The sequence below is a fragment of the Panthera leo genome, chromosome B2 (assembly GCF_018350215.1).
Source record: "Panthera leo isolate Ple1 chromosome B2, P.leo_Ple1_pat1.1, whole genome shotgun sequence".
Taxonomy (NCBI): domain Eukaryota; kingdom Metazoa; phylum Chordata; class Mammalia; order Carnivora; family Felidae; genus Panthera; species Panthera leo.
The window spans coordinates 141,487,435-141,502,419 of NC_056683.1; the positions used below are offsets into that span (position 1 = coordinate 141,487,435).

Consider the following 14,985-nt stretch of genomic DNA (forward strand, 5'->3'; position numbering starts at 1 on the left):
TCTGTGCCACGTGTTCACATTTATTTTATTCCCCAAATCATCACCTGGGAGGTTGTCCACAGAGGATTGAATGTCTGTCGTTCCTGGTCATTCCCGAATTTCTGCAAGGGCACCACAGCGTCCTGCTTGGCACTGGGGGCTCTGTTCCTTCTGGAACATGCACCAGAGACAAACAGCTTGACCCACAGTGTGAGTAGGTTGGGGCGAGAGGGGCTCGGCTGTTTTGGGAGGAACACCCCGATGGAGAGATCTCTGGGGCTGTCCATACATACATACCCATACATACCCATCACAGCAGAGGGAGATAAAACCTCTAAACCCACCCCAAGAGCCATTTTAGGTAATCCCCTGCCCTTCTCTCCTCCCCTGAAGACGAGTCCTACATCTGGCTAGAACCCAGTGCCCAGAGGGACCCTGCCTTCCTGGACTGAGCTGGGAGGTCATACACCGAGAGGCAGCATACAATAATGGATGATGCACGGGTATGTGCAGGGGTCCATATGCTTCGAGTACAAACGGGCTGGTAACAGCCGGCCCTGAAGTCAAGGACTATACCCAACAGAGTGGGAGGAGGGACTGAACGATGGAGGGGGAAAGGCATCCGCAGGGAGAGGGAAGAGACCCCTCTCTCCGCATCTCGCAGCTGCCCCGCTGGTTACTTCCTAAGCATTCGGTCCTGACCTCCTCTGACTCCGCACCCAACAGATTAGCCTTTGGACAGATACTGCCGCCATCCGACAGGCGAGGAAAGCGGACCCAGAGAAGTCAAAGTCACATAAGCGGCACGCCTAGAGATCACGGTCTCCGTTCTCTCTGAGCCCACACGCCTTTGATCTCCCCAAATTCTGCCTGGTGTGCCAGTGGACCACAATATCCTCACGTATAGAAAGCTACTAAAAGGCGACATTTGTTGAACACTCGGCACTCGCCGGGCACTCGCTCGGCCCCTTCTGGGAGTCAACCCTTACTCCTCACCCCAACCCCAAACCTGCTTTCCCCGCAGGGCAGCGGAGGCACCTAGCTCTGAAGTGACCGGCCCAGGGTCTCTCGGGCTGGGCCTGGCGAGGGCCGGCCTCCGCCCCGGACTCCAGCGTCGCGGCCCCGCGGGCCAGGCCCCGGGCTGCCCACAGAAGGCCGCGGCGTCCAGCGGCGTTTTCAGGCTCCCCGGGGCGCCCCGCGTCCTCCCGCGCGCCCAGGAACGTGTGGAATCTTCCTCTTCGGCCGCCGCCCACCGCAGGGAGGACGTCCCCTCCGGCCCCGGCCCCGGGATCAACCCCCAGAGCGAGCCCCGGGGGCGCGGGGAGCCGCCGCCAGGCCCGCCCGGCCGCCCGCGGCTGCCTCGCCGCTGGGGGGAGCGCGGCGCCCCGGCGGAGCGGGAGCCGGAGGCGGCCAGGAGGCCGGGCGCCCTCACCTGCCCCGGGCGGCGCGGCGAGGGCGGAGAGGGGGAAGGGGGCGGGAGAGAAGGCCGGGGAGGAGGCCGGGGAGGAGCCTGCGCGGGGCCGGGAGCCGGCGCAAAGTGAAACTCCCGGCACTTGCGGGAGCGCGGGGAGCGGAGACGGGCTGCGCGCCCTCGGGCCGGACGCGCCCCGGCGCCCATGGCGCTGAGCAAGGGGCTGCGGCTGCTCGGGCGGCTGGACCCCGCGGGGGAGAGCAGCGTCCTGCTGGAGGCGCGAGGCCGCGGGGACTGCCTGCTCTTCGAGGCCGGCACCGTGGCCACGCTCGGTGAGTGCGACCCCACGGCGCCCCCGGGGAGTGGCGCCCGAGGCGAGGGCGCCTGCCGTGCCGAGACTTCGAGAAACGGGCACCTCCCTTCCCCGAGGTGACCGTGGCCGGGAGGCGTGGAGACAGCCGGGGTGCGGGGTTGGGGGGGGGAGGGAGTTGCGCGAAGGCTGGGGGGCGCCCTTGTTGGAATGAGGCGACGCCGGGGACGCCCGAGTGCCCCTCTGGCAGGGCCCGGGACGCGGTGGCCCGCAGCACCTCCTGGGGGTCTGCCCTCACCGCGCCCGCCTGACGGTCGCGTTCTTGGAGAGCCGGTTGTGGCCTTTTATGCCCCGCGCTCCGCCGGGACACGTTACAGATTCAGAGAGATCCCAGGGGATTGACTTAGAAGCCGCCCCGCCCCTGTGCCTGGCGCTGGTTTTCTTTTGCACCTGTTGATGAAATCCGTGAGTGCCCGTTGGTGTGCGTGGGCTAGCTTCACTCCCGGAGGGGATGGGGACGCAAGCGCCGGTACACGGGCGCCGGAGAAACCCCTCTCTGATGGCACCTCTGCCCTACGTAAATACTTGGCCGAGAAGCATCAGTTCTGCAAAGTTGAGAAAGAACTTGGAAGCAGATGTACTGCTTGGTGACTCGACCTCTGTGCTTGGATGTATTTGAAGTTGGGTGCCCAGCCAGTGTATTTCATGTCTGTGCTTCAGGAAGTCTTGAGACCGGCACGGTGCCAAGGGCTTTAGTGATGATCTCATGTTAACTTTCACAATTCCACAAAAGAGCTACTATTATCCCCAGATTGTAGATGAGTAAACTGAGGCCTGAAGAGGCTATGAAACTTGCTTGCCTGAGGTGACACACCTCTACCTGAGTCCTGTGTGGCTGTGTTTATAACGTAATACAGCGCATGGTTTCCGGGTATCACCAGCCACCCCGTCTCTTGTTTGGTGGCCAACTTCATGAGGATGGCCAAAGCAAACCAAACCAGGTAGGACTGTTAGAACTTTATGGACACTGGAGAGTAGCCTTCCTGTTGGTGTCCAGCTGGACCATATTACCTTGTTGGTAGCTAAACGCAGCTCAGAGGAAGGTCACTGTCCAGGTTGTGGACAACTGGTACACTCACTGGTGGAACAAACACTTTATCAATGTGTCTAGTCTTTTTTCCCTGCATTGTATGCGTGCATCCTTCAGTTAGGATATAGGGCTTGGAAGAATCATCTCTTCTATCTCAGTTTCCCTCAGCATGTCATTAGCCTATAGTCATCTGGCTTGTTTTCAGTCACTTGGTTACTGAAACAATGTCTCCAGTATTGTCAGTGTCATAGTGTGCATCGAATCGTCGGTGAAATTATTATCAGATTATTCCAGTTTGCGCTCTGTCCCCCCCCCCCCAATCCAAGTTTGGTCATTTGCTGAGGTCTTGGAAAGAAAAACCGAAGAAATTTCCATTCCATTTCAGATGTCTACTTCATACCACATTTATCAGAGCTGAGAGATTAATTTCATGGTGCAAAAATCCTACTTCATCAAAAAGATTGAAACGTCCTTCAGTTGGATTACAGCAGCGTTAAGCAAGGTTCATGCCTATTTAAGAGTTCCTTTGAAGCCACTTGGACAAAAAGGCTTTATTTTTTTTTCAAAAGCGAAGACTTTAAAAATGATTAATGAAAGTAGTATAATGCATATTTTCCATTTGGAAATGAAGTTTGGGCTGTGATGCATGTACATTACTTTCGGAATTACAGTATGCTGGATTCTAGTACAGAGGATGTAATGAAAGGAACTGGCATGTCCTGAAGTCCACATTTGTCACTTAACCTAGCGGTCATTTTTCAGTAGAACTTGGGTTGAGTACTTAATTTGTAAAGTCTGTTTTTCTTAAGTGAAACTATTTTTATTATTTTTTAAAATTTTTAATGTTTCTTTATTTTGAAGAGAGAGACAGAGTGCGAACGGGGAGGGGCAGAGAGAGAGGGAGACAGAATCAATCCGCAGCAGGCTCCAGGCTCCAAGCTGTCAGCACAGAGCCCGACGCGGGGCTTGAACTCGCGGACCGTGAGATCATGACCTCAACCCAAGTCGGACGCTAAGTGAAACTATTTTTAAAAAGCAGCTGTAGTGCTTGGTGGTATTGCTCGTCCAGAGGAGGATTCTGATAGCCTTCTGTTACTAGAAAGTTGTTGTTTCAAACTTTTCAAGTATCCTAAACGCGCCACAATTTGATAGAATGGCTCTGAACTTGAAATTCCCATCTGGATTTCAAAGGGCTAGCTTTTGCGCTTTCCTTTCCTTGAGGAGGAAAAGAGTACTTTCGTTTTTTCCCCAGAAGCTTTCAATGTCTGCTTTTGCGTGGGACCGTGCATCTGCGGAAGCCGGCATAGCTGGTGTTGGAATCCTGACCGGTTGCCCTTTCTAGGAGGTTCAAGGTTGTGGGCAGCTTCCTCTGAATTCAGCTGTGATTTCCTGTGATGGGTCTCCCCAGGGAGGAATCTGAGGCCAGGAAGATCTAAGCGAACAGTTTATTAGCATGTGGGTGGTGGTTTCTCCCCAGCCAGTGAGAGTTCCTAAATTCTGCCCAGCCCTGTGGCAGAGGCATGCTGCTTTTATAGGGAGCAGCTGGAGATCCCGCAGCTCTTCAAGGCACTTTTTATCCCATGAGGACCCACACTTGAAAAGGCGTTTCACCACCGGGTAGGGGCTCACAACTGCTTAGCATTTCCAGGCAGTGCTCAGGGGCTTGAACTGGGCCGTGAGTTTAGGAAAAAAGCTGATGATCTTCGGTTGGTCTGTTGCTGGGCAAAGTCCTTCTCTTCCACTGTGACTCTGCAGACGGTCCCCACGCCAGGCCATCTAGCCTGCTAGCAGGAAGGGTGCTGAGGGAATACTTCTAAATTCCTGCTTCTAAAAGAGTTAGGTTGAGAATCTAACTTAAATGTAGATCAGTGGGAACAGGAATTCAGAACCAGAAAAGCTAAACGGATGGCACCAATTTTCAAAGTTGTTACTAAGTTTTCTTGGTGAGCTGATTTAGTAGTGGGGGGCTTCTCAAGTATAGGTGAAAAGCCATAGCACGTAACAATTCCCTGTGGTCCGCAATCCAGAGTTAGCATGCAGATGTTCCTTTGTTGGCACATTGGGACAAAAGGTAGTTGCCGTCTTTCCCTTTGTCTCTGTTAGACTTAGTGTGGACCACACAAAGGGAAGTGTGACTATTGTTCATAGATTTCATTGTCAGAATGAACACTGATACTCCAAAGGTCAGTGTTCTCCAAACAGCCCCTAGGAAGGGTGGCCTGTGAGTGTCGGTGTGTTTACACATGTGTTTGTGAGCCAGTGGGACTGGGTCTTCCCCGCCCCACCCCGCAGCCACGCCTACTGTTGAACAGTCAGCAGCAGGGATGGGGGTAGGAAGGAGGCCTGGGAGACTTAATTAAGTTAATTAGTAAGTGCCCCTAAATTACTTTGAGCTTCTGGGGGAAAAGTTTCTGTGTAAACACCAGGCCTGGGTTTTCCCAGCTGCTGTGTTTATATAGAGGCCACAATATCCTGCTTTGTTTGAATTGGTGAAATGGCAAGGCTTCTTCTGAACTGTTGCCTTGCCCACTTTCCCTGGCTTTGTGGCTTGGGATTATAGGTCAGTGCCTTAAAGTCCGACCTGCTTAAGAGCACCTGAGAGAATCAGTAAGTGGCCATATCATCAGCACTCCGGGGTGAAGACTGAAGCTCAGGTAGGACCCGATGGGGGGCCCCAGGCTCCTAACTTGGGAAGCGCCCCACCCCCCCTCCCCACCCCCGCTGGGCCACATGGCCTGTTGGCCTCCAAGGCTCATGCCCGGGTCTTTTTTCCTACTGGTAGGTCTGCTCAGCATAACATTTACAAATACACAAACTGGGTTAGTGTGTGCTTCTACCTGTCGTTTTCATAACTCACCCGTAGGAATGTGATTTCAGATCTTGCCAGCCTCCCTTTTAGGGCCATGTGGCTCAAAAACATTTCCCTTGACCTTTTTCTTTAAAAAAAAATTTTTTTTAGGGGCACCTGGGTGGCTCAGTGGGTTAAGCGTCCGACTTCGGCTCAGGTCATGATCTCGCAGTCCGTGAGTTCGAGCCCTGCGTCGGGCTCTGTGCTGACAGCTCAGAGCCTGGAGCCTGTTTCAGATTCTGTGTCTCCCTCTCTCTCGGACCCTCCCCCGTTCATGCTCTGTCTCTCCCTGTCTCAAAAATAAATAAATGTTAAAAAAAAAATTAAAAAAAATTTTTTTTAAATGTTTATTTTTTGAGAGAGAGAGAAAGAGAGAGAGAGAGAGAGAGAGAGAGACAGAGCATGAGCAGCTTAGGGGCAGAGAGAGGAAGACACAGAATCTCAAGCAGGCTCCAGGCTCTGAGCTGTTAGCCCAGAGCCCGATGTGGGGCTCAAACTCACGAACCTCGAGATCATGACCTGTGCCGAAGTCAGATGCTTAACCGACTGAGCCACCCAGGCGTCCCTCCCTTAACCTTTAATTGTGAACATTTGAAGTGAACAAATGTAGAAGGAAAAATGAATCCCCTGTACCTGTCACCCAGCATTGATATGTCAGTATATTTCAGTTCTGTGTCACACGTCCCTGTATTTTTTATGAAAAATGAATCTCCTAACATTTTATTGATTCGATTTCAAATAAGATTTTAATTTATTTGGCTTGGCTTTTCTTTTTTCTTGACTTGCATCCGTGTGTATCTGTGTAAGTTCAAAGTTTGCGGGACAGATTGAGATGTGGGCAAGAACAGAGATGGTGGTGTGAATTGATTCTGAGACTCTGGCCAGGATACATTTTGAAAAACCAAAGTGATCCCATGGGAAGAGTAAACCATCAGCTGGAAGAGCAGAGTGTCCCCACCCTGGGATGGCACTGATGGGCTCACAAGGACACCTTTGGGGGCTTGCCCTGTGCCTCTCACTGAAACGAGGAGTCGGGCCATTTGCACCCGCCTCCCTGGACCTCAGTCCAGATACATAGGACTCTGGAGGCTCCTACCCAGGTGGTGCCCAGTCTGTTTCCAACATGCTTGTGCCTTTTCCCGGGGTCGGTGACAGACTGCACAGTGCACGTGTCCACTCCAGACCCCAACGAAGGGAGTGTGGCAGGGGTGCCCGGAGGGGTGGAGGTGGACCCATGCCACCCTGGCTGGGGTGTCCTCAGGTGTGTGCATGAGGCCCCTGGCGGAGGGGTATGAAGCCCAGAAGCAGGAGTGGGGACAGTGTCAGTGGAAAGAGAAGGGGCTCAGGCTAGGGGCACCTGCCCCCACTGGCCACATGCTGGACCTGATCTTCCAGTTAGCAACAGGGGTGAACTTCTCAAGCTAAGAGGGTAGAACATATTTTGTTAAACAGAACTCTGGCAAGTGTTCTGGGTATCTGTGTAAGTCTGGGTATCACTTCTGGGATGTTCCTTGGGTACCCAGGTCCCACTGCGTGATTTTTGGCCGCTCAGCTTCTATTGTGGGACTGGGTCAGCCTTTCCACCTGCGATGAGGAATATGTTCTGTTGTTGTTGGGTTTTTTTGTCCCCCCCCCCACTTGAAGTGTCCTTAACACCTTGGGGAACTGCCCCAGGCTCAGACTTGGGAATAAGATGGGGGGGGGAGGGGAGTCCCTAAGCATTTCCAGGCAGGGCTAGGTGGTGTGGTGGCCAGCTCACCTCAAGGAGAAAATCCGATCCAGCTTGCGAGGGTGTCTGCACCTGACCAAGCTGAGGGTTTGCAAGCAAAGCCCCCCCGAGCTGCACTAGCATTTCCAGGCAGCTTTTGCAGTGGCTGGTGCTTCTGTTGTCCACACTGGTGGCTGTTGTGCACACACTGGTAGGTGTCGTCCCCACACGGGTAGGCGTCATCTGCACTCTGGTAGACATTGCCCATGCACGGGTAGGTGTCGTCCATACACTGTTAGATAAGGGGCTGTCAGTGGGCACGCCAGGGTCTACCTTCAAGGTCAACACAAAAGAGCCGAGTTATGGGCACTTTCTGTTTCTAAGGAATGCTGGAAGGAGCCCTGGGGTACTGCTATGTGAATGTGAGTCATTTTTGAGGACAATTTAATGAAAACCTTAAGAAATATGTATGACCTTGATCTAGTATCAAGGGTAGATACTATCCTGGTATCAATGGACAGATATTAATTTCGGGATATACTCATACATCATGAGCCCATTTTGCTTTAAGGATGTTCATTGCAAGCTGCTTTGAATTTTTAGCTGACAACATAAACTTTGGTCCAACTTGATAATAATAGCTAATATTTATGGAAAAAAATAGCTAACATTTGGGGCGCCTGGGTGGTTCAGTCAGTTGAGCGTCCGACTTCAGCTCAGATCATGATCTCGTGGTTTGTGAGTTCAAACCCTGCATCGGGCTCTGTGCCGATAGCACGGAGCCTGGAGCCTACTTTGGATTCTGTGTTTCCCTCTCTCTCTGCTCTCCACCCCCCCCCCCCAACTCTCTCAAAAAATAAATAAACATTAAAAAAATAGCTAACATTTATGGAGCACTTACTGTGTACCAGGTGCTATTCTAAGGGGTTGACATGTATTGATTTATTTAATCCTCACAATGAGGCAGCTACGAATTAGATTCCATTTAACACTTGGAGAAAGTGAGGCACAGACAAGCATAAGAACTCGTATGAGGTTCTACCTCTAGTTAGTGGTGGAGCCATGATTTGAACAACGCCCGGAGGCTCTAGAGAACAGCATGTTTAGTAAAAATCTCCTCCCTAGAAAAAAAGAAGATTCAATGTGTGTATGAAAAAGACTAGCTGCGTCCCATCGTCTCTGTGCTTATTTTGGGTTTCAAAACACACGTGTGGTCGGTGGAGATCAGGGGTGCTGGTGAGTGTAAGCATCAGTACAGCATCCCCGTCGTGACTGGAGCTTTGTCCGATGCTTGCGTAAACAGGAGTGTCCAGGCTTGGGGAAGCAGCTACCCACTGAGAGGTGCATGTGATCTCACAAAGGGGACATCTTCAAGACAAGTGTGTGGGCTTCAGTCCTGCCTTCCAGCAGGGCCGAGGCTTGCGCCTGGTATCCTTCCATACGGATGTCCCCAGCACCTAGCACAGAGCCTGATTAGGACTCGAAGCTCTGAAGTCCTAGGTTTCTTAGCCTGGAGGCTTCTAAGCATGGCCAGGATCCCCCAGGACATGCTTCCGAGTGTGAGGACCATCAAACAGATAACATGTCGGACTGGTGTCTTCCTGAAGAGCCCCTCAATTTGGAGTGGGGGGGAAATGCCTGAGGGAGTGAACGTATCTTCCTGCCCTACCTTTGCTTGTGTTGGAGAACTCGGGCGCTGTGCCGACTGGGGGGACAGAATTGTGGTTTGCACCCAAGGTGGGCACTGGGCGACTGTCGTGGGCACGGCGCTTGGCAAAGGGCCTGTCCCGGACAGCCGGATGCCTCTGGCCAGGTCCCGGGGCGGTGGCAGTCTGCACTCATGACACACGAAGCTGGAGGGTTGCCATTTGCTTGTAAAGCTTCCGGGTTCGGAAAAGGGCTCCAGGCGGGAGGGTTCACCTGGAGCATGGTAGCGAAGGAGGGCAGGCAGGGTAGCTCCTTCTGGAGAACCAATTCCTGGGAGCAGTTCCTAAGTATGAACGCGAAAGTCTGAGCTTAATCTTATGGCAGTTTTTGCAGGATAAGGAACTCTCCCGGAGAGCCTTTTGTAGTATCATGGGAGCTAGTATTGAATTCTGTTCCCGCATCGCTGTGCGTTTCTGCCCCACCTCCTCCCTTCTCTGAGGCCGAGCCTGATGGAGCCGACCCTCCCTGACCTCCTGGAGCCCCTGACCACAAGCTGCTGTGCTGCATTTGTCCACTCTCCCAGAACAGGCCTCATCTTTTTTTTTTTTTTTTTTTTTAAATGTTTATTTTTGAGAGAGAGAGAGAAAGACAGAGCCAGAGCATGACCGGGGGGAGGGGCAGAGAGAGAGGGAGACCCAGAATCCGAAGCGGGCTCCAGGCTCCGAGCTGTCAGCACAGAGTCCGACGCGGGCCTCGAACTCACAGACCGCGAGATCACGACCTGAGCAGGAGCCGGATGCTCAACCGACTGAGCCCACTCAGGTGCCCCAACAGTCCTCATCTTCTGCCATTGCTGCCCCCTGACAAGATCTGAGGAGATGCTGAGGGCAAACCAGGTGCTAAGAAATGAAGAGGGACGTTCCTTTGTTCTTGAAAGCAGTGTGAGGTCCGAAGCAGAACTTGGCCACCGAAAACATTCCTAGTTTTGGAATTGATGTGGGATTGGGGGCTGTGGGGGTGGGGAGAGGGCAGGGAGTTAACATCTGATGCTCAGACCCGGCATACGACTCGGGTGGCCTGGAACCCATCAAGATCTTGGAAAATGGCCGATTTAAGGCGAACAGTGCGTGACGTACGGTTTCTTCTCTCTACTGGCCAGCTGCCTTTTTGTCTTCAACTTGTATTGACTTATTACCCATTGGTGGTGGTAATCTCTACTCAGAAAAAGCAAACTACTTCCCTTTCCTTGGGTCTGACTCTAGAATGTTCTGGTGAGGCCTACTGGTAGGAGAGGGAAGACCTGAATTCTATCTAGCCCTGGCCCCTTATCTGAGGGAATTGAGTTAATCCACATTTGAATCTTGGGAGAAATTATCTGGCCAGGTAAAATCTAAGGTGGTTCTGATCTAAGTCTGAGCTAAGAATGTATGCTATACATTTTGTATTAGAGACTTATGAATTAATTAAAATGCATGAGATGATCTCTCCTTGATTCTGCCCTTTTCCGATAACCAGCAGAAAAAATTTAAGAAGCAGTAACAATTTAGCTTAAATTAGGGCCACAGAGTAAGGTATTTTTTACAATAGCATAAAGTGTGCTAAAGTAAATAGCTCCTTTAGTTGGTCCTTATTAATTTCCATTAACGTTCTGAAAATCCTGTCCTTCAACATAAACATAGCTTTGTTTTTTTAACAGTCTGCTCTGGAGGGGGAGTTTGTGTGCCTGGGAATGTGTGGTCTAGTTCCAGCTGCTTCACTGACTGTGTGTTGCAGAACTGAAGCTTCACCATGAATCTTATTCATGGCTGATAAATCCTGTATGTTGGAGAAACTCTTTAAGGAGAGGAGGCCGTTTTCGGCGGCTCCTGCTTCCCGATTAAGCAGAACTGAGGTCCGGAGCCAAGCTGGATCCCGCTGGCAGAAAGAGTGACTGATAGAATGCAGTCCGATCGATCAGTGTGCTCTGGTTCAACAGAACTGTGACACTCGCATCACAGCCTGCTTCAATAATGGACTTGTTTTTATTTAAATGCTATGGGTAAAGAAAGGAATATTGGAAAACCTGGGCCGGAAATAACTTGCCACCAGCCCGGGCCTGAGCCAGGCCCTCGTGACAAGGTCCAACATAGTGGTAACTGCTTATCTTTTACGCAGACCACCAGGAGGGGAGAGGGGAGCAGGAGCCTTGGAGCAGAGGGGAGGAGCCTGTGGCTCAGGAGGGGAGGGGCCTGTGGCTCAAGAGGGGAGGGGCCTGTGGCTCTGGAAGGGAGGAGCCGTGGGGCAGAGGGGAAGAGAGAGCCAGTACTGTCCTCCGTTTCCTCCACCACGTCCCTTGCTTTCCAAGCTGATCTGTCTAGAGGGGGCACTTTTCTCTAATTCACAGAAAGGCACCGTGTGGGCCGTAGGCCGCCTTGGAGAAGGTAGTCCTCTAAAGGCCTTTTTCGAACTTTTATGGCAGTGATAAAATTTGAATCCCACTGTGGAACTGGAATTTGTAGCTTACCCCTGCAACGTAGGGGCGCGCGTCACATAAGATCACACAGGCGAAGTGAGGCATTGTCATGACATGCCATTGCCTGCAGACCGATGGCTCCAGACTTGGGGGGTTTCAGGCATGTGTCCGACTTCAGCACTCTCGGCCTCAGGTTTCTGGTTTCGTTTGCTGTCAGGAAATTTACGTAGCTGAGAGCTTATTAGAATTTTGTCTTCAGGGGCGCCTGGGTGGCTCGGTCGGTTAAGCGTCCGACTTCGGCTCAGGTCATGATCGCGTGGTTCTTGAGTTCAAGCCCCGCGTAGGGCTCTGTGCTGACAGCTCAGAGCCTGGAGCCTGTTTCAGATTCTGCGTCTCCCTCTCTCTCTCTGACCCTCCCCCGTTCATGCTCTGTCTCTTTCTGTCTCAAAAATAAATAAACGTTTAAAAAAAAAAAAAGAATTTTGTCTTCAAAGAGAAAATGGACCCAGATCGAAGACTGGGCGTGTGATCCTGTAAGAAAAGTTTACAGGTTGAACTTTGTGACTCCGGTTAGCTCACTCACTGGCTTCCCCCTGGGCTTTCTAGGAGAAGCCTCAGCCCTGTGGCCTGTGTGTGCTCCCCTCCTGAGCACTGTCAACCCTTTTGGGTGCAGGTGATAAGACTGTGCACCTAGAACAGCCAGGAGACACATCCTGAAGTATCTGGCAGTGAAACGATATCAGGTCTGGGATTTGTTTGGCAATACTGTGGGAAGCAGATGGATGGACACATATGTACGCACACACACACGCACACACACACACACACACACACACACACACACACACATGGGGGGGGGGGAGGAAGCAAGTGAAATGAGCCTGGAGAAATGCTGATAACTCTTGGAGCCAGGTGACAGGTACGTGGCGGATTGTGAGACGTAGAGAATTAATAAGCTGGCTGCTTTTCAAGCTCAGCAGAGAAAAATTGATGACTTTCCAAGACACCATGATTAGTCAATTAGAAATTAGAGTATCAAATAGGAAAAAAAAAAAAAGATTCTACCCCCAGCGACAACAGTTTCCGAGAATAAACATAATAAAATATGTGAGGTCTAAAAGGAGAAGACTACAAAACTTCACTAAAGCATCAAATAATTGGAAAGGTATACTGTTTCCTTTGATAGGAACACTGACAATGTGAAGATGTTCTTCTCCAGTTAATCTATAAATGCAAGTATCTATGTGTAAAATCCAATGAAATTCCAATAGCAGTGTGATATAAAACATAACGGGCCGACTGGAGTATGTGTGGGACCCCCCCTGCCCCCCCCCCCACACTTAAACTAAATGGCAGCACCATATGGGTGGGGCAGAGACTCAGGACAAAAACGACTGAGTCATCCTGGTCCTACTGTTTTCCTCCACTCCACCCAATCCCCTGGCAAGTCCAGACTTCTCTACCTGCATATATACCTGGATGCCACCAGCGCCCCGCTGCGTAGGTACAGCACTAGTCCAGTCACTTGGACTGGCCTCCTAACTAGTGTTCCAGCCACCACTCCCAAGGCTTCCCCAGCCCCCATGCAGGGGCCTGCTCAAGCCTGCACCGCCTACGTCCTCTGCCCTGGCTCCTTCTCCAGTCTCCTCTCTTGCCATTTCCCGAGCTTAAGCCACTTGAGCAGCCCTGACTGGCTCCTGCCTCATCTTTGTATTTGCGGTGCCTTCTGCCTGCAGTGCTCTCCCCCCAGACCTCTGCTTGGCTGCGGCCTCCTCATTCAGGGCTAACTCGATGATTTGGGCAAGACTTTCCTGGGCACCCTCGCGCAACTAACCTGTGCACTCCACGCTCCCCACGCCCCCGTTGTCTCCGTTCCGTCACCTGCTTTCTTGTCTTCCTACCACTAGTCACCAAAAGCAACTTCTGTGTTTGCTTTTGCATACGTTACGTGACGTTGTTCACCATGAGAGTGCAGGCTCTATGGGAGCAGGGTGGTGCGGGTTGCGTTGTGTCCCCCAAAAAGATAATGTTCAAGTCCTAACCCACGGTGACTGAATGTGACCTTACCTGGAAATCAGGTCTTTGCAGCCATAATTAAGATGTAAATTCAGGTGAAGTCATACCGGCATAGGGTGGGCCCTTAATCCAGTAGGATTGGTGTCTTTATAAAAAAAAGGAGACACAGAAATAGACATACACAGAGGGAAGACGGTCATGCGACAGAGGCAGAGATTGGAGTGACATCTTGGCCACCAGCCTAGGACCACCCAGAGCCTCCAGAAGCCAGAAGAGCCGAGGAATGAGCCTCCTCTAGAGGCTTCAGAGGGAGCAGGGTCCTGCCAATACCTGATCTTGGACTTCTGGCCCCTAAAACCGTGAGAGCATAAACTGCAGTTAGTTTAAGTGCCCCAGTTTGTGCTACTTTGTTCCAGCAGCCCCAGGAAACCCCTACAAAGGGCATCGTCTGTTGTTCGGGAATGTCTTCTCAGCCCTGTCTGGTGCGCGGAGCAGCCCCAGAAACACTGCTGAATGACGAAGGAATGACAAAAATAGCCAAGAAGAGTTTGAAAAAGATCAGTGAGGACGGATTTGATCCCCCAGATAGTAAAGCACACCACAAAACCAGAAGAACGGTATAATGGACAAGAATCAATAGAATAGAAGAGAGGGCTCACAGTCTTATGTAAATAGATTAGTTTATTATAACTTAGGTGATGATTTAATCAGCCAGGGAAAAGGTGGATATTCAACGAATGGTGTTGGTTGGTGTCGTCAACCAGTGCTGTGCCCCGTGGGGCTCTTCGTTTATTCAGCCAGATATTCAGATCGGGTTCCCCTTGGATTTTCTAGTCTGAAAGGAGGAGGGCAGCAACCTCGGCTTGCCCGCAGGACAGCGCTGGCTCTCCCTCTCCTGGGCAGTGAGTGGTCTCTCCGGGAGCTCCTGCAGGTGACTGCTTCACACAGCCATCCATCGGGTCACTAGCTCCTCCCATCATTAAGCCTTGCACCCTGTAGGAGCCATATCCTTTATAAAACCCCGACAGGTATAGATTCCAGGCTTCCCCCAAGCCCTGAGCCTGGTGTCCTCGTCGGCAGGTATAATTCATGTATGGCTCTTCCCTGTCCGGGAGCAATTGGCCGATTAAGGTCATTTTTACCAAAAGCAATGTTATCTGGTAACGTAGTTGATGGTTTACCTTTATGGGGTTCCTAGGTTTTGTTGAGCCTATGTGGATGTTAATTAAGTTAGAGCCCTATAGTATATCAGACTTTAAAAGAAATTACAGAGGTCATTAAGGTTAAATATAAAGAGGGGCGCCTGGGTGGCTCAGTCAGTTGAGCATCCGACTTCAGCTCAGGTTATGATCTCCTGGTTTGTGAGTTCGAGCCCCGCGTCGGGCTCTGGGCTGACAGCTCGGAGCCTGGAGCCTGCTTGGGATTCTGTGTCTCCCCCTCTCTCTCTGCCCCTCCCTGCTCATGCTTTGTCTCTCAAAAATAAATAAACATTAAAAATTAAATATATATATATATATATATATA

The 14,985-nt window shown here is 51.5% G+C and overlaps 1 protein-coding gene across 2 annotated transcripts in view; it reads left to right on the forward strand.

Annotated features, from left to right (window-relative positions):
• The first annotated feature begins 1,580 nt into the window (after nucleotides 1-1,580).
• The window catches only part of SYNJ2 (synaptojanin 2), a 103,778-nt gene continuing 90,373 nt past the window's right edge, over nucleotides 1,581-14,985 (forward strand). For both annotated transcript variants that reach the window (XM_042940163.1, XM_042940164.1), the window contains exon 1: nucleotides 1,581-1,722. In XM_042940163.1, coding sequence (XP_042796097.1) covers nucleotides 1,596-1,722 — 127 coding nt within the window. In that variant the 5' untranslated portion in view covers nucleotides 1,581-1,595. The remainder of the gene's footprint in view (nucleotides 1,723-14,985) is intronic.